Genomic DNA, 27,949 nt, shown 5'->3' on the forward strand with positions numbered 1-27,949 from the left:
CCAGCCAAGCGTTTTTTTTCTTGTAAGTATCCTATTAATTTCAACTGCAGAATGAGGCTAAGCATACTTATTTTGGAATCTTCTGAGAACAACAATAAAGTTATTTTAAAAATTCAGTTAAGCGAAATGTACTAGATATTACAATGTAATATTGTTGTAAGCCTAGAAGGATTATTTTCTATTCAGAGTAACTCTTGTCTCTGTATCAGAAAGATAGGGAACTTATTTCACCATTCCAATTTTTCTTAGTTCTTTCCAGTTTAATTTACAGAGCCATGTATTTCAGATCCCTTAGAGCCATTGCATTACTAGCCAACTCTTGGAAAAATGCATTCCTAGATTGCTGTTGAATTATGCAGCATTTATGCCATCCTTATTCCTTTTAATGTATTTTCCAATCTTTCAAAATCTTTTGCAATCATGGTGACTAAAACTAAAGGAAAAGCCAATGCATAACCATTATCTTGTTGAGAATGAGCATCAAGTCTTTGAATTTCATACATGTCACTCTTGACCATCATTTAAACTGCAGTTTAAATGGATGACAAGGTTATTGATCCATTTTTTAAAGAATAAGCTGTTGTTTGCTTCTGATTTGCAGATAATGAGCTTGAACCTGATGTGGCTGATAGTTCCACTGTAGATGTTGAAGAAGAGAAGTGTGACATACAAAGCCAAGTGTCCTCAGAGTGTTCAGAGGATTACATAATTATCTTACCAGAGTGTTTTGATACCAGTCGTCCTCTGATAGAATCTAGATGCAGTTCTGCCGTTTCCCAACCTGAAGAAATGGAGGATGAAATAGAATTTGTATCAGATGCAGAGGTGAATGAGAGTGCAAATGGAGTTGATGAAAACAAACTTCCGTTGCAAAACATTAATGACATATTGTGCACATCTCAGACACTGGATATGGAGCCCCTTAAACCAGAGGTGCTGTCTGCACCTTTGCTCCACCAAAGGTAGTGTTATTTAGCAGGTAATATACATTGCAGTAAATATTCTCATGTATTCTGTTTAAATAACTCTCATCTGTAAATTTACACTGATTACATTTGGAATGTTTAAGTTGCAGCATTGCCTCCCCACAGCATATAATTTAGTTTCTGCAAACCAAAGTTTAGAAATTTAGTAATGTCACAATCAAATGATTTTGATGATTATAAAATGTTTTAGAACTAACATTCAGAAAGCTTTTATTGGCTGTCTAATGGATTAAACTAAATATCCTGTATGATTCAAGTTCCTGAGAATCCAGTTTGTGACTAGTTAGCTAAGTTAATCAATTATCCATTATGATTCTGGTTTAGTAACCAAATGCACTTCCTGTGTTTTTTTTGTTCCTTTATTGATTTTTATTGTCTCTCTATGGCAGTGTAGATCCTGGGTCAAACAGAATCAGGTCATGTTGCGTTTTTACTGAATTCGAATACCTTCACCTTTCCTGTAAGAACACTCTCATGATAATATTCCCAAGACACCTCCTATGAAAATTCATACATGCAAGAAGTTAGAGGGAAGTGAAGTGGTTGTCAATGGGAGCATTTATTTAAATGAGGCACTTTCATGAAAACATTTAAAAACCCTAATCTAGTATACATCTTTTTTGTAATGTTAGAATGAAGATGCTTGTCCTGAGTTTATAATTTAAGTTGGTAATAAATTAAATTCGCATGGACAACAAATTTTCATTTGTTTTCATGCTTTATTGTTGAAGGAATGATACCTCAACTCGAAATTCAAATGAAGTTCAGCCTGATGTATTGGTAATGGCTGATATGGAGGATACTGCAGTTACAACACCTGTCCATCAAGAAAACAATGGTAAATATGGAATATCACAGTTGCAAATGTTTGTTGCCAGTTGCTGTATTGTTGTAGCTTCCCTTCTTCATGAGTATTCATTGCTGGTTATTTTAGTTTTTCTTGATTCTAGCTTTCAATTGTCTTTTGGTTGCTGTATTGCACTGGAGTATTTCAGCTGGTGTTGCAAATTTTGAAGACAGTTATAGAGTCATAGAGATGTACAGCACGGAAACAGACTCTTCAGTCCAACTCGTCCATGCTGACCAGATATCCTCACCTAATCTCGTCCCATTTGCCAGCACTTGGCCCATATCCCTCCAAACCCTTTCTATATATATACCCATCCAGGTGCGTTTTAAATGTTGTAATTGTACCAACCTCCATCATTTCCTCTGGCAGTTCATTCCATACATGCTCTACCCTCTGCGTGCAAAAGTTGCCACTTAGGTCCTTTTTAAATCTTTCCCCTCTCATCCTAAATCTCTGGTCTCTAGTTCTGGACTGCCCCATCCCACGGAAAAGACCTCATCTATTTACTCTATCCATACCCCTTGTGATTTTATAAACCTCTATAAACCCCTCAGCTTCCGCCACTCCAGGGAAAACAACCCCAGCCTATTCAACCTCTCCCTGTACCTCAAATCCTCCAACCTTAGCAACATCCTTGTGAATCTTTTCTGAACTTTTTCAAAGTTTCATAACATCCTTCCGAGGGCGGCATGGTCGCTCAGTGGTTAGCACTGCTGCCTCACAGCACCAGGGACCAACCTCAGGCAACTGTCTGTGTGGAGTTTGCACATTCTCCCCGTGTCTGCGTGGTTGTCCTCCGGTTTCCTCCCACAGTCCAAAGATGTGCAGGTTAGGTGAATTGGCCATGCTAAATTGCCCGTAGTGTTAGGGGAATGGGTCTGGGTGGGTTGCTCTTCAGAGGGTTGGTGTGGACTTGTTGGGTCGAAGGGCCTGTTTCCACACTGTAGGGAATCTAATCTAATCTAAATTGCCCATAGTGTTGAGGGATATACATGTTCTGTGTGTTAGTCACGGGTAAATGTAGGATAATAGGGTAGGGATGTGGGTCTGAGTGGGTTACTCTTTGGCGGGTCGGTGTGGACTTGTTGGGCTGAAGGGCCTGTTTCCAATCTGCAGGCATTCTCTGTATTCTATGGAGTCTGATAGTAGGGAGACCAGAATTTCACACAATATTTGAATAGTGGTAGGTCCAATGTCCTGTACAGCCGCAACATGACCTCCCAACTTCTATACTCCATGTTCTGATCAATAAAGGCAAGCATATCAAACACTGCCTTTCCTGGCTGCGACTCCACTTTCAAGGAACTATGAACCCGCACTCCAAGGTCACTGTTCAGCAACACTCCCCAGGACCTTACCATGAAGTGTATACGTTTTGCTCTGATTTGCCTTTCCAAAATGCACTTTGCATTTATCTAAATTAAGCTCCATCTGCCACTCCTCAGCCCATGTTATTATTATTTTGAATGATAAGTTAAAACTGGCATCATGGAAACTTTTTAATTAAAAACAGAAGAGTTAATTTCAATAAAGGGTGAAACTCGTTACGAAGTGGATGCTGTCTTAATAAGACAAGATTTGGAGATGCCGGTGTTGGACTGGGGTATACAAAGTTGAAAATCACAACTCCAGGTTATAGTCCAACAAGTTTATTTGGAAGCACTAGCTTTCAGAGCGCTGCTCCTTCATCAGATGGTTGTGGAGAATAAAATTGTAAGACACAGAAACACCTGATGAAGGAGGAGCGCTCTGAAAGCTAGTGCTTCCAAATAAACTTGTTGGACTATAACCTGGAGTCGTGATTTTTTTTAAAGTTAATAAGACAAGTCTGTTTGATGCCTGGTATTAGTTTGGTTTTGGTTCTAATTAATGTTTACTGTAATTTGGACTTGGAGGCTCTAAAACAGCTTCAGCATTTGAGGGCTGATTGAGCACCACTTTTATTGGGCTGTGTATATGAACTGGAAACCACCACTTCAAATGAAGGTTATAATGTGCTGCTGATGTGCAGCTCCAGGATGACAAGGGAACCAATAGGCAGGGAGCACAAGATTTTGGGTGCAACATCAGAGGTTCAGGTGGGCAGGATCCAGAGACGGAGAAATGTTTTGTTTTCAGTGGGCAAGGAAACCTTCACCCTTCTCTTCCCCTCTCCTGCAGTAACTGGTTCTGCACTTTGTAGTTTAATCTATTTTCTTTTCATCCTGCAAACTAAGAGGAACCTCAATAAGTTACCAATGACCAAGCACTCTTGCTTTTTCTCTTTGTGACTCAATGCGTCAGTCATGCGAAGTAGCTCAGCACTTACTATTTTTAGGTGAAGCCCTCAGAATTTTTCAGATAACTTTTGCTGGAGTGTTGACAAAGTCTTGACCAAGTACCCAGGAAATTGAGTTCAAAAATCTTCTTCAAACTTGCAGTAGCAAGTGAACTGTGAAAGGGGTTATAGCTTGAAGTGCTGTACAAAATATTTTGCAAAAATAGCTTACTCTCAATCAGCTGGTTGACGTTGGGAGAGGCCCTTTGGGCATGCACTATTCACAAGATGCCACACAGCCATTTTAATGAATGCAAGCAGGCAATTTAAGTGGCAGTCAACTGTGTATTGATTACCTGGGCAAATGTTCCAAGTGTAAGCTTTCATTCTTTTGCTGAGATGGGCTAGTCTGGGTGTTTTGACTTTCGACAACAATTTGGCCACCTTAGGGCTCATTAGGACCTAAAGGAACTGGTAAAAATACACAGATCAGCATTTGAAAAAATGACAGGTGTGAATACTGTCTCAATCTGGTTTTAACTAGTATGCAGTTCAGTTTTCATTCTCCTACTTATTGTACAGTACTGTGTTTAAATACAATATTAACCAGATACTTGGCTCAGTTGTACAATTATGATACAGCTCTTTCGCTATTGTTAATAACAAATATTAGTTAAAGCCAATCACAAATGAATTTTTGTCAACTTATGACCATATGTCAATTTTTCTGGCAATGGCAAGGAAATTTTGTATTAATGATATAGACACCTAGTGGTATTTTGCTTTTAAACCATCTTGCTATTTTGAGACTAATTGTTATACCATCTGTTTTCAGTGTCTACACGTTTGGAGATAAAGTTTGCAGAACCACCAAAGACCATGAAAAATATACAGTGCCCTCATTTAAGGTGAAAGCACTGTTTACACAGACTTGCTATTAAAAATGCTTTTGCAATACAGCATCTGCTTGCTTTTGATGGAACTAAAAATGTTCAAGATTGAAGTATGCTTAGGAACAAACAAGTTAGGACTAGGAGTAAGGCTCTTGCTTCTTGACCTTTTCAATTATTTAATAAAATTGTGGCTAAGCTGATTGTAGCGTCAGTTCCAGATTCCTGATTACCCCAATAACCTTTAAATCCCTTGTCCACTAATTTGTCCACCTCTGCCTTAAAAGTATTCAAAGCTTCTGCTTCCATTGGCCTTGTGAGGAAGAGAGTTCAGAAGATTCACAACTGTTTGAGAGAAAATAATTAACCTTATGTGTACAGTTTTGGTCGCCCTGCTATTGGAGGTATATTATTAAATTGGAGAGAATTTAGGAAAGATTTACCAGGATGTTGCCAGGACTGGAGGTTTTGAGTTAGAAGGCTAGGCTCTGGATTTTTTTTTAACAGGCACGTAGAAGGCTGAGGAATGACCTTAGAGGTTTGTAAAATCATGAGTGTCATAGGTCAAGTGAATAGCAAAGGTGTTTTCCCTAGGATGGGTGAGTTCAAAATCAGGAGAAATATTTTTAAGGTGAGATAAGAAATTTAAAAGGGACCTGAGGGCCAGTTTTTTTACACACAGGGTGGTGAGTTTCTGGAATGAGCTGCTAGAGGAAAAGGTAAATGCGGGTACAGTTATAACATTTCACAGAAATTTGGTTAGGTATATGGGATATGGGCCAAACGCAGGCAAATGAGGCTAGTTTCGTTTGGGAAACTTGGTCGGCATGATCGAGTTGGATCAATGGATCTTTTTCCATGCTTTATGACTCTGACTCCGTCTTAATGGAGATCCCCTTATTTTTAAATAATGTCCCTAGTTCTAGACTCGGAGAGATATTTAGCATGGAAACAGACATTTCGGTCCAATTCGTCCATGCCGACCACATTTCCTTGATAATTCTGGTTCCATTTGCCAGCATTTGGCCCATATCCCTCTTAACCCTTCCTTTTCTTATACCCATCCAGATGCTTTTTACATAGCAGCCTCCACCATTCCCTCTGGCAGCTTAATCCATACATGCACCTCCATGAAGAAAATGCCCCTGAGGTCCTTTTTTTATCTGTCCCTTCTTACCTCAAACCTATGCTCTCTGGTTTTGGACTCCCCACCCCAGGGGAAAAGACTTTGTCTATTTACATTATCCATGCCCTCATGATTTTATAAACCTCTATAAGGTCACCCCTCAGCCTCTGATGATCCAGGGAAAATAGCTCCAGCCTATTCAGCTTCTCCCGATAGCTCAAATCCTCAACCTGGCAACATCTGTGTAAATCTTTTCTGAACTCTTCCAAGTTTCACAACATCCTTCCCAAAGCAGGCAGACCAGAAATGCATGCAATACTCCAAAAGTAGCCAAACCAATGTTCTAGAATCTCTCATGAACAGAAACATCCTTTCCTGTTCACCATGTCAAGCTCCGTCAGTTTTGTATATTTCAATCAAGTCAAGTCTTACTCTTCTAAACTCAAACAGAGGAGAAAGTGAGGTCTGCAGATGCTGGAGATCAGAGCTGGAAATGTGTTGCTGGAAAAGCGCAGCAGGTCAGGCAGCATCCAGGGAACAGGAGAATCGACGTTTCGGGCATAAGCCCTTCTTCAGGCTTGTATCTGTTTAAACTCAAACAGATACAAGCCAAGCCTGTCCCACCTTTATTCATACGATAATCCACCCACTGCTTCCTTAAATAATGTACACAATACAGCAGATGTGTTTTGATCAATGTCCTGTATAACTGATGCAAACCCTCCTTACTTTTGAATTCAGTTCCCTTTGCAATGTGTGACAACATTCTATTACCAAGTCCTTCGGAAAGCTGAACCCTGTGCGCTAGTGTTTCGAGATTCATGCATGAGAATACCCAGACTCTCATCTCTGCAGTCACTGTCCATTTAGTTAAAATGTTTTTATATTTTTTCCTGCCGAAATGGATAGTTGCACATTTTTTTCATATTATATTGTAGTTGCCAGATCATCGTGCACTCACTTAACTTAGATATATCTCCTTCTATTCCTTGTGTCCACTTTGCAGCTTACATTTTTGCTTTTTCTATAGCAGCCATACTATCTGTCCCTTTATCCAAGTCATTAATATGAATTGTCAAAAGTTGATTCATTGATCCCTGTGGCACACTACTTGTTTCATCTTTTCAACCAATTTGTCTACTCTTTCCTGTTAGCAATCCAATTTTCTGTCCATGCCAAAATGTTACTCTAACGTCATGCTGCTTTTTGTTTCTACAATAGTCTTTTGATGTGGCACCTTTATCAAGCACTTTTTCCACAAGGTATCTTACTATTTCAACAAAACCAATAAGTTTTGTTTTTAGTGGTAACTCCTATACCTGACGACAGTCCATTTGAAAGATTAACCATGGCTCACTTGATTTCCACCTTTAAGTAGAAAGCCAAGAGCAAGTTCCATTCCACTGGCTTGAACACGCAATTTAGAATGACATGTCAGTCCATACTGAGGTGTAATTTTTCAAAAGCACATTCACGTGAGACTCCATCTATCCCCTTACATGAATGTTAAAATTCCCAAACCATTACTCAAGAACTGGTGAGTTCACAAACCAAAACCACTGAAATCAATTATCTGCTTATATCATTGCATGTTGAACTTAGCTGTTGTGTTGTCATACTTATGTCAATTGCGACATTTTAAAAGTTAATGAAATATTATGACCATGATACCTTTTGAGACATTTTGAAGATGAGAGCTCAGCATACTGTGGATCTCTCTCTGCCTCAGAAATAGTTGAGGCCAAAACATTAAATGTTTTTGTGAAGGAGTTAGATATGGTTCTTAGGGCTAAAAAAGATCAAAGGGTTTGAGGACAATGTGTAAACAGGACACTGAATTGATGGTAGGCCATGATCTTGCTGAACAGTGAAGCAGGCTCAAAGTATTGAATGCCCTATTCCTATTTCAATTTTTCACACAAAAATAAATATTTCTGTGCAAAAGCACATTTGTCGAAGCTTTCATTTTGCCCTTATCAATACAGGTCTCAAAAAATATATTAAGAGAAACCTTGACCAATTAGACTGGTTATCATGGAGAGTGCTGCACTCAGTGACAACAGATAGTTAACTGCTAAGTTTTGTTGAAATTTTAATCAGGAATTGCCCAGGATATGAGCCAGAGAATAGTTGGCATTTATTATGTTGTATCGTGGTGTAGCATGTGTATGGTTCTTTCTGTCTGCCTTGTTTTTTAATATATTGTAGTTTCCAGTACATGTATGTGAACTACACTGTGAACTTGACCGATCCTAAATTGATTGTCAGTGAAATTCCTCATTAGGGTTATTTAGTAAATGTTGTCCAAATGCAGAATAAAATCTAATGTTTCATGCTACGCAAGTTTTGTAAATAAGTTTGGGCTGGCCATTACCGTGCATGATCTGCCAGTCTTTTGAATGTATGGATGACACCAGTATGATCACACCTGCACTGAATTTACACATTAATAAACCACATTGCCCATTTGTATGATAGGCAGGACATCTTTTATTGGCATCCTGTTAGTGATGAACGCCACTTGTGTTGCTGCAGCCTAGTTTCAGTGTGAACCAGTTAGCTTCACCAACTGCTTAAACATTTGAGATACTTTACCTTACCTTTCCATGGTAATCTGTAGTAGACAAGGCATTTATTTTTTTCAGGATGAAAAATGACCAGCGTTAGGCCCCTTCAACAAGAAATGATCTGATCAGGATAACCATTATTCTGCAGGATGGCTTTAATGTGCTCTGTTTCAGCATCAGACTTGCATCAGACTAGTAGTAGAACATCCCTGACTAGTTTTCCTTGATCAAGGAAAAGAAACTGATTTGACTCATCCATTTCAATTGTCAATTTGAATGCAGAATATCGCCCATTAAGGCATGTCAGGAACCTCTTACTGGCAGCTGCAAGTTCACATGTACTAAACGTATCATCTAAGTATTGGAAGCACCTAAGGGTAGGAGATTAGGTGCCATTTCATCACAAACAAGTTTCTCAGGATCCTAAAAGATATATGTAAGAATTAGATTCCACAAGTGATCCCATAGTGGCATCATACTTGTCCTTGCCTATGATTGTTTCTGTACAACATGAACGTGTCAAATGGTTGAATGACATTTTGAGCAAGTTTTCCACAAGAGGTGAAGGATTACTTCACGTTTGCGAAGACCATTTGGTAACACTGCTCATTTGTCATTGCCAGCCATTTGCCAGTGTAGTGTTTGAGGAAGCCATAGACAGTTACATTGCTGTATAATATTGTGGCAAACTAGAACTAGCCCCTTGTGTGAATTAGTATCATTGAACCTATGAACTCAGTAAATTGTGCAGGTGAATTCAGTTTTGATGACGTGGTATAATATCCAAATAAATGTTACTGTGGAATTCCTGCTAGGCCCAACTCTTGCAAACTTCTTTGCCATGAGAAATGTGTCTTTAAAGAAATGACATCCAATTTCCTACTCCTTATGTATCTGTCAATGTTAATGATATGTTTGCTGTAATATAAGCAAAGTACTGGAGAAACTCAGTAGGTCTGACTGCATCTGTGAAGAAGAGAGAAAGAGTGAAGTTTGAGTACAATATGAATCTTCAGAGCTGAGCAGAGTTCTGCTGTATAGGGTTCTGAATAAGACTCATGAGACATGAAAAGTTAATATTCTGACTTGTTGAGTTTCTCTTGCATTTTGTTTTTATATCACGATTTCCAGCATTTGCAGTAGTTTGCTTTTATTTGATATGTTTGCTAAATTTGAATCCTCAGCTGCATGTAGGAATTTCCTTGTGTCTTAATGAGTTTCATCTAATGCTTAAATGCATTTTTTTTAATGGAATTTGTCAAATCCAGTTACTTTGATATTCTAGTTAAGAGATTGGCTGGGGGTACCTATCTCAGTTGTTAATACATGTATTGGGATGCCTATAGTTGCATGCACTGTTTGCCTTGTGGTATGTTTGCTCTCAAAAGATTACATTAACATGTACTGGAAGCTACATATATTAATACACCGGACACTGTTCTTTGCAGACAAAAAGAACTGTACATGTGCTGCACCTATTGACTGTCACTATTCTGTTGCATTCTCTGATTCGTTTCCTGGAGAATATATTGACCAATCAATGTTAACTTGCACAATTTAAATCAAAGCTTGGCAATTAACTGTCATCATCACTAATTGCTAATTCTCCATTGTAATGCCACTATCAGATTTCAATTATCATTCTCCTCTCAGAACATTTTTTTTCCTTTACATTGATATTTTATGCAAATTGTTTTGAAGGTTGTAAGAGAAAAATCATTGACAAAATGTGTCTATTGTTAAGAGCACTCAAATTCTGTAGTACCAATCACCTACAAGTGCACAATCCTTTATCTGAAATGCTCGGGACCAGCTGGTTTTCGGAATTCAGAATTTCTCGAATTGCAGAATAAGTGGCAGTTTAATGGAGAAATTTCTTAGAATCTTTCCAAAGAACAGACTTGCTGTGAGTAAAACTGGCCCTGAAACAAAATTGAGGCCTGCCAGTACTGGGCCATGCCCACCACGTCGCATCTGAGTGACACACCGAGTGGGTGTTGACTTGGGTCAACTGTTTGCGCGCCAAATAGAGTCATAGAGATGCACAGCATGGAAACAGACCCTTCGGTCCAACCCGTCCATGCCTACCAGATATCCCAACCCAATCTAGTCCCACCTGCCAGCACCCGGCCCATATCCCTCCAAACCCTTCCTATTCATATACCCATCCAAATGCCTCTTAAATAGTGCAATTGTACCAGCCTCCATCACTTCCTCTGGCAGCTCATTCCATACACGTACCACCCTCTGTGTGAAAACGTTGCCCCTTAGGTCTCTTTTATATCTTTCCCCTCTCACCCTAAGCCTATGCCCTCTAGTTCTGGACTCCCCAACCCCAGGGAAAAGACTTTGCCTATTTATCCTATCCATGCCCCTCATAATTTTGTAAACCTCTATGAGGTCACCCCTCAGCCTCTGACGCTCCAGGGAAAACAGCCCCAGCCTGTTCAGCTTCCCCCTGTAGCTCAGATCCTCCAACCCTGGCAACATCCTTGTACGAAGGAGACCAGAATTGCATGCAATATTCCAACAGTGGCCTAACCAATGTCCTGTACAGCCGCAACATGACCTCCCAACTCCTGTACTCAATACTCTGACCAATAAAGGAAAGCATACCAACCGCCTCCTTCACTATCCTATCTACCTGCGACTCCACTTTCAAGGAGCTATGAACCTGCACTCCAAGGTCTCTTTGTTCAGCAACACTCCCTAGGACCTTACCATTAAGTGTATATGTCCTGCTAAGATTTGCTTTCCCAAAATGCAGCACCTTGCATTTATTTGAATTAAACTCCATCTGCCACTTCTCAGCCCATTGGTCCATCTGGTCAAGATCCTGTTGTAATCTGAGGTAACCCTCTTTGCTGTCCACTACACCTCCAATTTTAACCATGTTAATGAGAAAAATACTTCACAAAAAATCCTTTGGAGTTTGGAGCTTTTTGGATTTTGAGCTTTCATAGGAATGGTTGTCTACCTGTACTTACATAAAACAGGTTGTTTCTATGTTGGATTGGCTGGCTGGTAGAAAACCAAATATGCATGAAAATCACCTTCTTTAAATATCAGGATGTAACCAATGAGATCCTACAGAATCTGAGGTAGGCTTCCAACATTTTACAATTTATGTCAATGACTTGAATGAGGGGATTGAAGGCAAGGTGGCTAATTTCATAGATGATGCAAAGGTAGGTACGAAAGTTTTGAAGATGACGTAATGAGGATGCAGACCAGTACGCATCAATTCAGTGAATCGGCAAAATCTGGCACTGGAGTACAATGAGGGAAAATGTGAAGTTACTCATTACATAAATGGAGAATGACTGCAAGGTCTATTGAGATCTAGGCATTCTAGTGCATGAGTCACAAAATATTAGTGTACAGCATGTAGTCAGAAAGGCTAATTGATTCTAACCTTTATTACAAACTGAATTGAATATAAAAGTAAGGAGTACTTCAGTTGTGCAAGGCATTGTTGAGACCATATTTCAAATTCTTTGTACAATTTTGTCAGTCTTTCTTATGGAAAGAATAAGTAAGTTTGAAGTGGTTCAGAGCATATTTGCTCGACTAATATCTGGAAAGAGTGGGTGGCCTTATGAGGAAAAATTAGACAGCTGGGTTTGTTTTCACTGTGGTCCAAAAGAACAAGGATGGTTTGATTGAAGGTTATAAGATCCTGAATGGTTCTATGAAATGGACATGGAAGGGAGTTCAAAGCTAGGGAACGTTATTTTAAAATTAGTTGCAGCAAGTTTTGGACAGATTTTGTGGAAATATTTTCTTTGAGCGGGTTGTACATCTTTGGAGCTCTGCCTGAAAGTGGTGGAGGTGGGGTCATTGAATATTTTGAAAGCAGAGGGAGATGGATTCTTGTTGGGCAGGAGATTTGAAGGTTATCAGAGGTTGATGAGCTTGTGGAATTTGGAAAACAAACAGATCAGCCGTAATCTTATTGAGTGGTAGAACAGGCTTGGAAAGCCAAAAGGCCTCATAATTTCCGAATTCATATGTATATTAATGTATTCTTATTTTGTCTTCTATGTGGACTTAAAACATTTTTTCAAACCTTTGTTGTGGGCAAATCACCATAAGTTACCTTTAATCTGACTATTTATTAAGAAATCTCCCAGGCAATCAAGTACTGAAGCAGTGATTTAAACTTTAATGCATGTAGCAACCAAACTAAGACCCCTTAAATAAGCAAGTTAAGCCTTATACCTCAACTTGGCTCTTCCCCAATTAATGGTGGAGTTTAGCTATGATTCCAACCAGAAATGTCTGTCTCTGGAACTATTCAGGGTTCAATGCTTGTGCATTGTTGTTCTTCGAAGTTCTGCTTATGAAGGGTTCTAGTGTTAGATTCTCGTACAGACTTTTGTCCTCCAGATCTACGTGGTGATATTAATGATGATTCTTTAGATTTTTTTCATCCAAAATATTGCAGGTCTGCAGTTTGCCTTCTTCTCAGAAGTAGCTTCCTTGTTCCTTGTTGCATTGGCATTGACTGTCTGTTGAAGACACCGCTTTCCTGTGATTCTCTCCTTAAATTCTTCAGCAGGACAATCAGTTCTCCCTGTGGCATGAAGCAGCCAGTAACCAAATAGATGTCAAAACCATTCTGTTCATGTAGTTTCAACTCCTTCTGTTCCCACGCATGACTAATTGCTTTCAATTTCTGTAAAAGTTTGTTGTTGTCATTTAATAGTTTATTCCAGGCACAGTTATTGCTGCTTCTTTCAGTGTGAAACTGTTTATCTTTATTGATTCTTTCAATACATGAGCAGTTACTGAAGCTCTAATGTTTATAATATCACACCTTGCTCCAGTGTCATAAGAAATTCGGAGCAGTAATACCTTGGTGTCCTTTGGGGATGACAAAATTAGCTAAAGTGCCTGGTCACCTTCAGGAAGCCTTAATTTTGATTGGTGAAGGACAAGATAGGCTTTTGTGTTGATGCTCCGAGTGTTGAATACATTTCCCAGCATTGAGTGTCTTGCCTCTTATGTGAAATTACAGTTGGGAAGTGACGAAAACCTGTGGGACTATATGTTTACCAGGACTCTGCCTGCATGAGAGAGCAACAAAGTCTTTGGAAGGAAGAGCATTTAAAATATGTTACTTTTTATCCTTGAATGTGGTTTTTTTATATCCCAACTTAAACTTGGTTAGCAGATCTAATCAGAAACAATTTTACAAATTGAAATTGCTATTATATGTATTTGATTTTTCTTTGTAGACACCACAGTGGGATTGCTGGTGAGCTTGTGAAGGGAGCCCTGTCTGTAGCAGCCTCTGCTTATAAGGCTCTTTTTTCAGGGGATACCAGTGTGACTCAGGTATTTATTTTTTTAAATAAAACCATTGGATGACTGTTATCATAGATCCACAAGATGGTTTTTAGTGCCTTAAAACCATGTGATCTGTGTATTCTTAGTGACATTACACTATTAATAAAAAATTACGATCATCCATTTCTACATTGAGGCCTATTCTGTGCTTCAAACGTTATAGCTACTTGAAACTGAGTACCTTCCCAGTGATACTAACCCAGCTGATGAATAAGATTAGCGAAAGCCAGACAGCCGCTCATATACTTAGCCAGGTAGGAGGAACACTGATAAAAGAGAGGTGAAAATATTTTGCTAAAGCTCCCTTTTTGCACTTTATTATGATTGCCTGAGTCAGGTTAAATGAGATATTTAGACAAATTATGTCACATTGGTCACTGTTATTTCTCAATATTAGTCCAAAAACCAAGTGCTGTCATGGTAATCCTTTGTCTATCTTCAACAATTTACATTATTGTGACTGGTAAGGACTTTTTAAAAAGTTCATCATGGAGTATTGGTATCACTGGATAGGCTAATATTTGTTGTCCATCCCTCACTTACCAGGAGAAAGTAGTAGTGAACTGTCTCCTTGACAGTTCAGTGGGCTAGGGAGACTCACAGCTGTTAGAATATGAGTACCAGGATTTTGACCCAGTGACAATGAAGGAACAGTGATAGAACTCCTAAGTCTGGTATGTTCGATCCTATTACTCCCTTTTTCCACCATGTATACTCCCAAATGGTAGAAAGGTTACTGTCACCAAAGAAAGTTATAAACTTAGTGAATAAAATAGTCAGTGTCTGACTGAATTTAATACTGTTTCATTGAATAGGTTGGTGCATAATTTTCAGGCCTGTGGTGCAGATCATCATGAATTTCTAGGATTAGCTAGCTCGTTGGTAGGTAGCTAGAATACTGGTGTAAATGCCCTGAAGATAGCTGATTTTTAAGATCAGATGTTAGAATCTCTGCTAATAAATGAAGACCTAATTCTGTCAAGGTGATTGAATTTTCATAGAACGCCAAATTGGAAGAAGTGACAAATGATGGTTTGAGCACAGTGCACAAATCAAAAAGATCACTGGAAGCTTCATCAGTTAATGTTGCTATTTCATATGTAAAGTTGAGTTTCAGTTACAAAAGAATGCTATGTAGAAAGATGATTGGTTAGATGATATAGATAGATGGTTAGTTTCTCAATAAGTAGTAGATCTTTCGCCAAAACAATTGATACCATGGTCACAGGCAGTTGGAAAAGTGAAAAATCAGATATTGTGCTGATAGGTAGTAATTTATAACGAGATGCAATTTTAAAATTACCTGACCTTGCCACATTTCGAATACTACATGCAGTTTGCCTATTTGTTTAAAGTATAGTATCTCTTGTATATGTGTGCTTCCCTAATTCTGGACATTTGATTTGATTTCAATTGCTTCACCATGTTGTGCTTATACTTTCAGCTACCTGAGGTCTAAGCTCGGAATTCTCTCCCTAAGCCTCTTCATAATCACTATCTTCTTAAAGTGATCCTTGAAACCTACATCTCTGATCAAGCTTTCCGTCTTGTGCCCTACTATCTCCATCCATAGCTCAGTGTCATTGTTTCACAACATTCTGTGAAGTGCCTTTGGAAAGCTTAAATATTAAAGACCCAATAGAAATTGTGGATGTTGTATCAAGTTCTTGAAGGAAATGGAAAAGAGTGCTGCTAAATTACGTCTAAAGTAGTTTTGAATAAAGGCTAAGGAGGGAATATTCTGTTGCAGAATAATGGAAAAGGCAAAGGATTAGTTGAGGATGGGGGAATACTTAATCTGAAAAAGCATTACTGTAATAAATTTTAAAATTGCCTTGTGCAGTTAGATGCAAGTGAGTTGGCAGACCAAACAACAGTAACATAAAAATACTGTGGCTACAAGAGCATGTCAGAGGTTCAGAATCCTTCAGTGAGTAACTCACCTTCTCAAAGCCTGACCATCCTCTGCAAAGTAGAAGTGTGATGGAATCAATTTGCTTTGAGTACTGCTACAACAACACTCAAGAAACTTGACACCACCTAGGACAGAGCAGCCGGTTGATTGAAACCCATTACAAACATTCAGTCACTCCACCACATGTACTTAAAATTAGAAGTAGGTTTGTTTTTGTCACATGTACTCAAGTACAATGGTATAAGAATATAGTAAAGTGTAAAAAGCTGCCACTTCTGGCGCTGACTAGGTACAAAGGTGCCCAGGTACAAAGTCTTAAGTATAAATTAGAAAAATAATGAAACAAAGTTAAAAGTTCAGTGTTACTGTCCTTCTAAAGCAGAGAAAGAGTTTTGAAAAAAAAAGCAGATGGAGCAAACGAGTCCATGCTGGACTTCAACTCAAACCCACTCTGGGCTTCACTTCAAGGCTGGGAGTCCCTTGAGTCCACACTGGACCTCATTTGGAGTCTGAGCAGCATTGTATACCATCAACAAGTTCTCTTGCAGAAATTCATCAAGGCCCTTTAGCACCTTTCAGCCCCACAACCGATACCATCTAGAAAGACAAGAGCAGCAGTTGCATGGGAATGCCACCAGCTGCAATTTCCCCTCAAAAGCGCTCACCATCAAAACTTGGAAATTAATGCTCTTTCTTAATAAGTGTCACTGGGTCAAAATCCTCCAACGCCCTCCCTAAAAGTACTGTGGCTGTGTCTATAGTAAATGGATTGCAGCAGTTTGTGATGGCAGCTCAACGTTCCCTTCTCAAGGGCAGTAGAGAAGAATGTTGATAATATCAATAATGTGCGCAATCCCTAAATTAATTTGCTTTTAAAAGTCATGAACGGAACCCTTTTTAGAAATGAGGTTAAAGGATGAGCTGGTATGGGTCCTCTGATAATGATTGGATTAATGATAGTAGATTTTATTCTCTGACAGTCTAGAGGGTAGATATTCAAAATAATTAGTAATAAAATTAAATACTTCCAAAGCATAGTGTGGATGATGATAAATTTCAGCTGTTTATGTGTTGAAAAAGGTCCTGCTGAACTCAATTTCTAACTTGTTTTCCTCTGCTTAGGCTGAAGCAACAGAAAATCAAACTGCATCTATGATGGATATTCTTTTTGAAATGGGATTTTGTGACAGACAACTAAATATGAAACTGCTCAAAAAACATAGCAACAATCTTGTTGAAGTTGTCACTGAACTTCTCCACATCAATGAGAACGACTGGCATGCTAATCGGCATTGAATATACACGTTTACATGGATTACATCTTAGTTAACATGAGCTGCCACATTTTTTTGCACAATAGCAGTAATCAAGGATAACACCCACACGACGATATCAATATTCTAAGAGTTCATTTTCAGTGATGTGCTCCATTGCATTAACGTGGAGTTCATTTATTATTGAGAAAAGTAATGTGCTTGCTTTCTCTATTCCATATTAATCCACAACTCACGACTTAGTGGGGGTTTTTATAAAGTTAAAGCCAGAAGAAAAGCAGCTCAAGATGTTTGTGAGTCTTTGAGTCTGTTTAATTATTTTTTTGGGAAAATTGGTCCATGTTGTTGGTCCTCATTACACTAAACTCAGAAAATAGTACATTAAACACCTCTTTGCATTGCAACATAATGTATATATTTGGTTTTGGAAAAGCAATATAACATGCAGGGTATGATTCCACATACAGTTAAACACTACAGTAAATCTGTATCAATGCAATGTGTGTATTAGGGACACGTTCTCACGAACATGTTTTTTTAAAAGTGATTCTTCCAGGGCAGAACATTCTATGAGCTAATAGTATCATTTGGATAGATACAATTGAAACTTTGTTTCAGATTACCCATTTTGAAGAAGCAGTGTGAAACTACTTCTGCAGTTTGATCATCTTTAAATTTGCTGTATAACTCAAATATTCAGTGTAGCTGAAACATGCATTAACAATAATAGCATTTGACATAGCCCTTATTCATTTACTAAACAAGTCTGCTGTTATTAGAGATATTATTTTGGGCTGTGGAAAATAGAATGTGTGCGTTGTGCATGGATAAATTCTTGTGCTTGATAATTTCTTAAGCAGCCACAATATGCTTAACACAAAATTCGAAGTGTCATAATCAGACTGTTAAAAAGCGTTAGTGTGATGGAAGTAGGAAAAGCTTAATTTGAAAAAAGAATTCTTCTGGAAGTGGGTAAAAAAAATTACATTTTCTTAATCTTTTATTTATGTTTTCTTCAACTGGTTTATTATATGGAAGTTATGCATTTTGGAATAATCATTGTAGCTTTAGTTGGCTATAATCAATATATGCTTCTGAGGTCTGGTGTCCTCAGTAGATTCGTCTCGGCTATATTGCAAAACTGACATTTAATATTCTAATGATCTAGCCATGTTTTGTGTCCAGTTTTTAGTAGCAACATATGGTAATGTTTGGTTTGAAATCACTCTGTAGGGCTTTGAAATAATGTAACTCTCTTAAAGGTATTTTTTCTGTTTAAGGACTGGAGTATATTAAGGATTTTGTATTGATCCAATTGCAGATAATTACAAATTTGGAGGAACCAGCCTTTGCATGTATTACAATCCATGCAATGATATTATATTCTCCATCCAAGTAGGCCAGCTATTCTTTTTTTCAGTCTGGAAATGTGGTACTAATTTGTGATACTTGTTAGTTAAATATTCTGATAAAACTTTGATATATAGTTGGGATTTGAAGAATTCTGCTAATATTGAGATTCCGTGAGCTGTTTGCTCATTCTAGCAGTTTCACAGTTTGGTACTTTTGAAGAATGTAATGTGTATATAATCATTAACGTCTACACACTTTTATCCAAAGGTGAAAGCACATGGTGGGATGTGCATGCCAACTGTTCTATTACTCAAGAGGAAAGCCTCTAATAACGCCAGAATCTTTAGATCTGACTTTCTCTCTCTCTCCCTTTTATCCCTCACCTATGAAGAATAAAACTTTGTTCAAGTGGTTGGTTCCTGTGACTGAATTGGTAAGCAGTGATTTAGACATTTTTGATGAGGACATCTGTAGTTGGATTCATTAATAGTTGAAAAAAACGATCAAAATGAGTTTTGGATGATCTTTGAGTTTCCATAGTTTGGAACTAGTATAAATGTAGTTAATTGGTTACCAATTAGTTTTCCAAGGAATCCTGATCTTTGAGTAACACAAAAGTAAATATTGGATACGCTAAAGGAAACAAATGCTTAACATAATGTCAATATGGACAGCCAGTATTCTTGGTAAAAGAACATTTTAGGCAAGAAGCAACTTGCTCCTTTTTTATAAACTTCCATATCCCGTCATTAGTGATTAAAAGAAAAGAAGTGCTGGTAAACCCATTTTTGAACTCTGTTTAATGTTCATCTTTTTTTAAAAAAGTGAGCATTTTAAAATCTGTTTTATAATAATAGCATCATATTTAAGTTTATGATATAGAAGTCCAGATTCTCAAGATTTGCTCAATACCTTTAGCATCAAGTTTAGCTTCATTGCTGCCAAGATGAAATCAGCGTTGAAGTAAGCATTAAAAGCAATAAGCAGATAAGATAAATAAGATCGGGTTTGATTTCTGTAATTGCCATTTCTAAGATTCTGATATGGAGGCTACAACAATATTTACAGTTTTGGTGGCTATTTTGCAGTAGTTACAAATGTCTTTTAATACTTAAAAATGTGTTCATTGTAAGAATTTCCACACTAGTTGCTATTGAAGTTGTCCATTCAGCAAGTTGCAGTGCTATAGTACACAATATGTTGGATAGTTAAGGTGGACCTCCTGGACTTCTGTTATAATTAGCATTCTACAATTTTACTCTAAGCTGCAAACTTTTAAAGGTCATGAGTACTATGCTGTACTGAATTGTGTGTTGCTGTTTCTTTCAGATAATTGTGTGGTCCTAGTCTAGAATTCTTGAAATTGATATATTGTACCCTATAGAATGCAAGAAAAAGTTACTGTTTCCCCGTAAACTTGCGCCATGACATAATTTGCAAATTTGCATCAGTTATAAAAAAAAAAGTTCAAAATATACATCCAATGACTATGTACCTTTTTGAAGTGACACAATTATCAGTTTACCTTAAAAATCAAGTATTCAAACTAATATCAAAATGCTAGTATTTTTAGAGGATCTAAAACTAAAAGATCTATTGGTAGATCTGTTACTGTGTAGGAATTCCCTGGTCAACAGGTTTTATACTAACAAGTGATTTACATGTTTACACAGCTCGTCTTCACAGTATGGGCTGAATGAAGGGTGCGCACTTGCATTATTCAGTTGACGGGTTCTTCCTTGGTACCGTTCCACCTTAGAATTAATGGCTGGTGATATTACATTTTGAAATAAGAATTGGAGCAAAAATCCTTTAATAAAATAAACTGGAGATAAAAGTATACTTCCATGTTTCAAGGATATAATGGATATTACATACATAGGAGCCATGAGCTTTAATTTATACAGTTCATTCATATTCTGCATCCATTCATCCTTGCACATAATTTATCACAACGTTTGCAGTTTATTAAGATAAAAATTAATGCTTTAGTAACTTCTGATGGCTTCATTTGCACATTATCTACATTTGCATGTAATTGTCTTAAATCAGTTTTAGAGTATCAACTTGCATATATTGCTCAACCTTCTTCACAGATCTGTATTTTTCTGTCCTTTTAAAATGTGATGTAAATGAATTTTGAATCCCAGATAAATGAATCAATAAAAGTATTGTTTAAGTACAATGAAGTTGTGCCCATATTTATCTTCAGCACCTCTACCATCACAAAAATGGATTGAATTGCTGTTCTGCCAAACAGGTTAGGGCATTTGTTCTGCATTTGTTTTTTGTTTTCGTTGGTGTTTGTCACTCATCATAAATGTGATATTGGCCCTTGACTGCTATGAAAAAATGAGCAGCTTCCAGGCAAATATTGTTTTGAAAGGTAATGTGTTCTTTCAAATGTGAATGATGTCTGTTTTCATTTTGTTGCCCTTCAGGAATGTGCGCAAGGTTTTATTTATTTGAAGCAAGAATATCTGTAACTTGAATACTCTGTGTAGTGAAGAAAATGCTGTCTACTTGTAAAGCCACTCCAAACTGGGAAATATTAAGATGATCCACAGTGAATTTTCTCTTGCTATATATTTTATATGTAAGAGCCACCGGGTATACAGAGGAGGAGAGGACCTGCCCCGCCTAGCCCCTTTCTAGAAGGGTCTCACAGTAGATTCATATCTTTTCCACAACCAGTTTTTTTTTCCAATCACTCATGAGATGTTGGTGTGAATGGATGTGCCAACATTTATTGCTTGTCCATATTTGCCTTTGAGATGTTGATGGTATGCTCTCCTCTTGAACCACTGCAGTGCATTTGCTGTAAGTATGCCCACAGTGCTTTTGGAGAAATCTTCCAGGACTTTGACCCAGAGGCACTGAAGGGACGGCAATATATTTTCAAATCATGTGTGAGTGGCTTGGAGAGGATCTTGCAGGTGGTGGTATTTCCATGTATTTGCTTCCCTTGCCCTTCAGGATGTGAATGGTGGGTTTGGAAGATGCTGTCTAACATCCCTGTTAAATATCTCATCCAAGCAAGTGGTGAGTACTCCATCACACTCCTGACTTGTGCCATGTAAATAGTGTATTGGCTTTGGGGAGTCAGAAGCTGAGTTACTTGCTGAAGTGGTCCTGATCTCTGACCTGCTCTTACAGCCACAGTATTTTATTGTTAGTCTAGTTCAGTTTCTGTTCAATGGTAAATCATAGGATGTTGATAGACAATTCAACCATGATACTGCCAAGATGATTGCACATTCATTAATGGTCCCACCTCACCTCTGATATTGACCATCACTGCTTGACAGCAATACTAAATTAAAAGCAACCATAAAATAAACATGCCAGGCTCAATTTATAAGTCAAGCTGTACCATTTCATACAAAATATCATCATGCAGTCCATTAGTACCTGACCTCCATGTGCTTTTGTACCTCTTCTCTGCTTCAGTCGCTGCAGCATGGCTTAATGAAAGGCTACAGACTTTTATTATGGGGAGCTTGCTGTCCAGACTTGAGCAGTTAGTATTGTCCATAATTGGACTTTCTATCTCAGCACTATGGCAGCAGTCTGTGTGTCAGCAAGCTGACTTTAAGTTCTGAAGTAGGGTCACTGGGACCGATACATTAACTCTGATTTCTTTTCACGGATGTTGCCAGACTGGCTGAGATTTTCCAGGCAATTTCTGTTTTTGTAGTTGATTTTACTCAATTTCAGCTTGAGCTTCCAACTATTTTCAGCACCCAGACATTTAGATGGGATTCTGCACTGTGATTCTATGGATGCTGAGTCATCATCAGAATTTAAATCGTGGTTGGGTTGGCAAATATGATAATGAAGTTTGCCACCACTTCCATGCTGATAAGGGTGGGCTCCAAATTCTGTGGAAAATACTCCTACGTTGATGCTAGACTCCTATACGCTCCTTAACACAGCCACAGGCTTTCTGGTGGGCCTGGCAAAGCATATCCATTGTCTTCCTCCTGTAACTCAGAAGTAATTGTCGATGAGCATTAAGCAGGTGAGAATACCAATAATCTTTGGTTTCATTCACACTGCCTGCCATGGCTGTCATCTTTGCCAACTCCAGTGATGACAATCTTTGCCTTCTGCATCAGGTTAAGGGCATGCAGCCATGTATGTCTTCACTGATTAAGTCCTATAATCTATCATGTGCCACACTGTCCTACGAAAGAGAAGCAAGTGTTACCAATGAATGTAATGTACATTAGAAGTGATGTGGCTGTCATGCATGTGTGGCTGGCAGTGTGTATAATCTGAGAGAGATGGAGCAAGGTTTGCAGCTTTCCCAGGGTAAGATGAAGCTTTCGGTGATGTTTATGAGTCATGACTGACTGAGATTTTACTCAGTGAATGCATTGAGCAATGTGCAATGGTAGAATTGCAATATGTTGTTAATGGATGGATTCACTGACCTTGATCAGTCATTTGAGATCATTGAACCTCTTGAAGCACAGTATCCAAGTCATTAGGATTAGATTTAAAGTATTGATTACCATTTCTGTCAAAGTTTGGAAAATCTGAGAACCCACCCTCCAATTGAATGTGTCATTCTTGTGTCCCCAGCAAGAAAATCATTTTACCTTGACCTTCTGCAATAACGGCACCTCCATTTTAAGAGGTGTTGGCTGGCTGAAATTTGCACTCACCTCAAGATTATGTAATCGTTCAGGTATGTTGCCACTCAACATGCTCACTGCACATGACAGTCACTTAAACTTGATACCATGAAGTTTATAATTCTCTATGCATTGCTAATCTCAGTGCAATTAAATATAACTACAGTAAACCATTAAGGAGATACTTACTTCCTGCATGATTGACTGTCAGCTGCCAAAGAATGTTCTTTATTTTTCTTTATTTGTTCATGGGATATAAATATCATTGGCTGAACCAGCATTTATTGCCTGTACCTAATTGCCCAGAGGGCAGTTAAAAGTCAACCACGTTGCTGTGGGTTGGAGTCACATGTAGGCCAGACCAAGTAAGGATGATCGTTTCCTTCCCTAAAGAACCTGAGTGAACCAGGTGAATTTTTCTGACAATTGACAATGGAATCATGGTCATCATTAGACTCTTAATTTGTTTTTATTGAATTCAAATTCCACCATCTGCCATGGCTGGATTCAAACACAATATTTAAATGTGAATTGTTTAAATCCTGTACATCATATTTTATGCCCAATGTCTACTGACTAAAGAGGTGCATTTATATAGCAGTTTTCATAACTTCAGAATGTTCTAAAGTGCTTCTTTTTAAAGAATAGTCTCTATTCCAGGGAAATGCAGTAGCAAATTTTAAACAAACTATTTTATGTTTTGATAGTGGTCAAAGTATAAAGTGTAGGTATTAGCAGAACATCCAGAGCACTCCCATCTTTGAGAAGTATCATTGGCTCTTTTAACATCAATCTGAGCGGAGTAGACTGAACCTGTTTAATTGCCTCATCCCAAAAGGTAGCACCTATATCACTGTAACTCATAATGCTGTACCAGTGTTGATTATGTACTCCAGTTTCTGGAATGAGCCTTGAAGCCATAACCACCGACCAGTCAGCCTGTATGTAAGTGGGAAAACTTGTTGGAACAATAATTCAGGCAAGGAAAACAAATTAGCTTTTGGCAAGTATCGTATAAGTAACAAATGAATTTGTTAAAGAGCCACGCTGTTCATCCTTTCCTGATAGATTTTAAATGTGTTATGATGCATAAGGATTTGCAAAGATAACTAGTCCTTAGTCCACTGCTCGACAAAGATGGATTTTGCAGACAGCGTCACCCTACTGGTCGAAGAATCAAATGTGTTTCAGTGTGTGACTTATGAATATTGGCGTCAAGGTTGGGCTACGTGTTGGGTCTGAAAAAATTCAGATACAACTGAACAGCAACATGACCCTCCCTCATCTATCATCACCAGACAACAAAACATCAACAATACCAATCACCTTTCCCACCTGGGGAATACCATATCTGAGGAGGGTGATGTAGGGATTGATGCCAACACAAGAATTGGCAGAGTAGCATCAGTTTGCAGTGGCTCCATATGGTCTCAACACGTGACATTATATGAAGCTGTGACTCTACATTTCCATAGTGGTATAACTGCATTGTGTGCCACTGAGATTTGGAGGGCAACAGCAAAAATGTCGTATAAATTTAGCACCTTGCCATACTGCCGACATGTTATCCTATTGTATCACATGGAGAGACAGAATCCCCAACAGAAAGTGCTACAGCGGACTAGTCCAAACTGCTTGCAGAATAGTTATTTCACCCTCCCCAACCCCCAACCCTACACCATGGGTTACTAGCATAGCAGTGGAGTAGACATTGGCAGGTGGACGAGGTTCTGGGTTAGCCAAAGAAGACCCTGTGAGGTACGTTTACAGAGTACATTCAGGAGCACAACACTTTCTGACCTGGAATGACAGGAATGCCTCAGAGCTGCTGGTAGAGTTTTATTGTAAATCATCCCAAATGAGACTAGAGGAACTGAATCTAATTATATGTAAGTTCCTCTATATCTGCCTTTATTTTTGTTTTATTACTTAAAAGGCTGAGACATGAATCAACATTATCTGCAAAGTCACTGCCACAAGACAGGGTGCAAAGACCATCACCCTTTGTAATTCTGCTGTAGCTCAGGTCTTGATCGTTCCGTATTGGACTCTGAGCATCAAGTCAGCAAACCTGACTCATTGATAATCTTTGGATTTTTAAAAAATATTTGTTCATGGGATGAAGACATCACTGGCTAGACCATCATCTATTGCCCATCTCTAACTGCCCAGAGGACACATAAGTGTCAGTCAAATTGCCGTGGGTCTCGCATCACATGTAGGTCAGACCAGGTAAGGATGACAGGGTCCTTCCTTAAAGGACATTAGTGAATCAGGTCAGTTTTCATGACATTTGACAATGGGTTCATGATAATTATTAGACCCATAATTCCAGATTTATTTTTGGATTGGATTCAGATTCCATAGTCTGCCATCTTGAGATTTGAACCCAGGTCCCCAGAACATTCCTGGGTCCAGGGATAATACTACTGAGCCATCACCATTCCTTAATTTTGAGATCATTAACTGTCCTCTTGAATATTGCCCTCTAACTTCATCAGGATGTAGCAACACAATTCCTGTACCATTAGTAACTTGAAGTTCCCTCTCTATAGAGATCTTCAACATCTCTTAACTCACCAAATAGCATGACAATGCCCTTTCTGGACGTGAATTAAATATCTTTTTATTTAACACCTGAAAGAAAACCTGGTCAGAATGCATCCTCCTAAATAAACATCATGTCTCTAAGTCGAAAAGTGTGGCATGGGAAAAGCACAGCAGGTCAGGCAGACTCCAAGGAGCAGGAGAGTTGATGTTTCGGGCATAAGCCTTTCATCAGGAACCTGCGCCCAATATCTTGACTCTCGGGCTTCAATCTCTCAAATCCCCCCCCCCCCCCCCCCCCCTCTCTTGCGTGCGCACACACACACACATGAACTGTGATGACCACTTCTAAAGTCACATAAAAGGAGAAAAATTACTTCAGCAATGTGTGAATTTGTACACTTCATTTTTTTTATGTTGCTAAGTAATGTGTAACTTTGTTTTCCTTATCACTGCAATAAAACATTTAACAGGTTATTATTCATCATACACAATTTGGCAAATCAATGTAAGGGAATTATTTAATGATTAATGGAAAATGTGGTTGATAACGTGTACATGGACTTTCAAACAATGTTTGCCAAAGTATCAAGTAACAGACTTTTAAGCAAAATTGGAATTAATTGTGTAGTTATTGCATAGATACAACATTCTGCAAAAATTTATAAGCAGAGTTGTCATAAATAATGCTTTTTCAGTTTAGATTATTTTGGAAATAAAGTTTGTAGCTGATACAACATTTAGAAATTTATTAAATTGAAAGATGAAAATAGGAATGCAGCAGACATATGCTGGATAAAATGCTTGCACCATCAAGTAACAGGAAATGTTTCACATTTTCCCATGTAACTCCACACCTCTAAAGCATGTGGGATTGTATCAGGGCCTTCTGTCTCCGAGGCAGGGGGGTCTGCCACTGCATCACTAAAGCCTTCAAGGAACTTTTGTTCAAAATGTAAGTCAACCAGTTCAGAGATGCTTCTGGAGCTAGTGTTTTGAAGAAGAGTTGCTGGACTCGAAACTTTAACTCTGCTTTCTCTCGGCAGATGATGCCAGGTCTGCTGAGTTTTCCTCGCAATTTGATTTTGTTTTTGATTTCAGTAGCTACAGTTCTTTGGTTTTTTAAAAACATTACCTCTAAGCCAGAAGGCCCAGGTTAGGGACATGACCAATGCACCTCAAGAGCCTTCAGGAAATTGTACATCTTTAACAACTTTATTGAAAGCTACATTAGTCTCTATACCTCAATCATATTACCCTTACAATAAATAATAAAAAAGCAGAGAACTGCAGATTCTGGAAATGAGAAGCAAAATCAGAAATTCCTTCCTCAGACCTGAAGAAGAGTCACTGGTCCCAAAACGTTAACTCTGCATAGATGTGTTTTTTTTTCCCTAGCAATTTCTGATTTTTGCCCCTCACTCTCCCTTGCCATCTTAACTAAAGAAACTGCACCCAAATCTGGTACAAAATCTCCTCTTCACTCACTCACTCCTTCAAATAAAATTAATGTCAGACAAGTACTTTGGAGGTGTGGCAGGGGGATTGTGACACATGGAGAGGGAACAAGGAGAAGCAGAAATTGGTCATTTGGTTAAAAATCACACAACACCAGGTTATAGTCCAACAGGTTTATTTGGAAGCACTAGCTTTCGAAGCGCTGCTCCTTCGTCAGGTGGCTGTGGAGTATAAGATTGCAAGACACAGAATTTATAGCAAAGGTTTACTATTTCAATTATATATTGAAAAAAGACCTGGATTGTTTAAGTGTCTCATCTTTTAGAATGAACATGTAATCATGTCTCACAAACTTGATTGAATTTTTTGAAGAAGTAACAAAGAGAATTGATGCGGGCAGAGGAGTAGATGTGATTTATATGGACTTCAGTAAGGCATTCGACAAGGCTCCCCATGGGAGACTGGTAAGCAAGGTAAGATCTCATGGAATACAGAGAGAACTCGCCATTTAGATAAAGAACTGGCTCAAAAGTAGAAGACAGAGGGTGGTGGTGGAGGATTGTTTTTCAGATTGGAGGCCTGTGACCGGTGGAGTGCCACAAGGATCGGTGCTGGGGCCACTATTTTTCGTAATTTATATAAATGATTTGGATGTGAACATAAGAGGTACAGTTAGTAAGTTTGCAGATGACACCAAAATTGCAGGTGTTGTGGACAGCAAAGAGGGTTACCTC

The 27,949-nt window shown here is 38.4% G+C and overlaps 1 protein-coding gene across 4 annotated transcripts in view; it reads left to right on the top strand.

Annotated features, from left to right (window-relative positions):
* The window catches only part of nbr1a (NBR1 autophagy cargo receptor a), a 74,211-nt gene extending 53,456 nt beyond the window's left edge, over positions 1–20,755 (top strand). For 3 of the 4 annotated variants that reach the window (XM_043675022.2, XM_087977845.1, XM_043675024.2), the window contains exons 18-22: positions 602–962; positions 1,718–1,824; positions 4,929–5,001; positions 13,917–14,016; positions 17,066–20,755. In XM_043675022.2, the coding sequence (XP_043530957.2) occupies positions 602–962; positions 1,718–1,824; positions 4,929–5,001; positions 13,917–14,016; positions 17,066–17,239 (815 nt within the window). In that variant the 3' untranslated portion in view covers positions 17,240–20,755. The remainder of the gene's footprint in view (positions 1–601; positions 963–1,717; positions 1,825–4,928; positions 5,002–13,916; positions 14,017–17,065) is intronic. The other variant, XM_043675026.2, reaches the window with a different exon arrangement.
* The last annotated feature ends 7,194 nt before the right edge of the window (positions 20,756–27,949 follow it).

The sequence above is a fragment of the Chiloscyllium plagiosum genome, unplaced genomic scaffold (assembly GCF_037043375.1).
Source record: "Chiloscyllium plagiosum isolate Xiang-an unplaced genomic scaffold, Cpla_swu_hap1 HiC_scaffold_32, whole genome shotgun sequence".
Classification (NCBI taxonomy): domain Eukaryota; kingdom Metazoa; phylum Chordata; class Chondrichthyes; order Orectolobiformes; family Hemiscylliidae; genus Chiloscyllium; species Chiloscyllium plagiosum.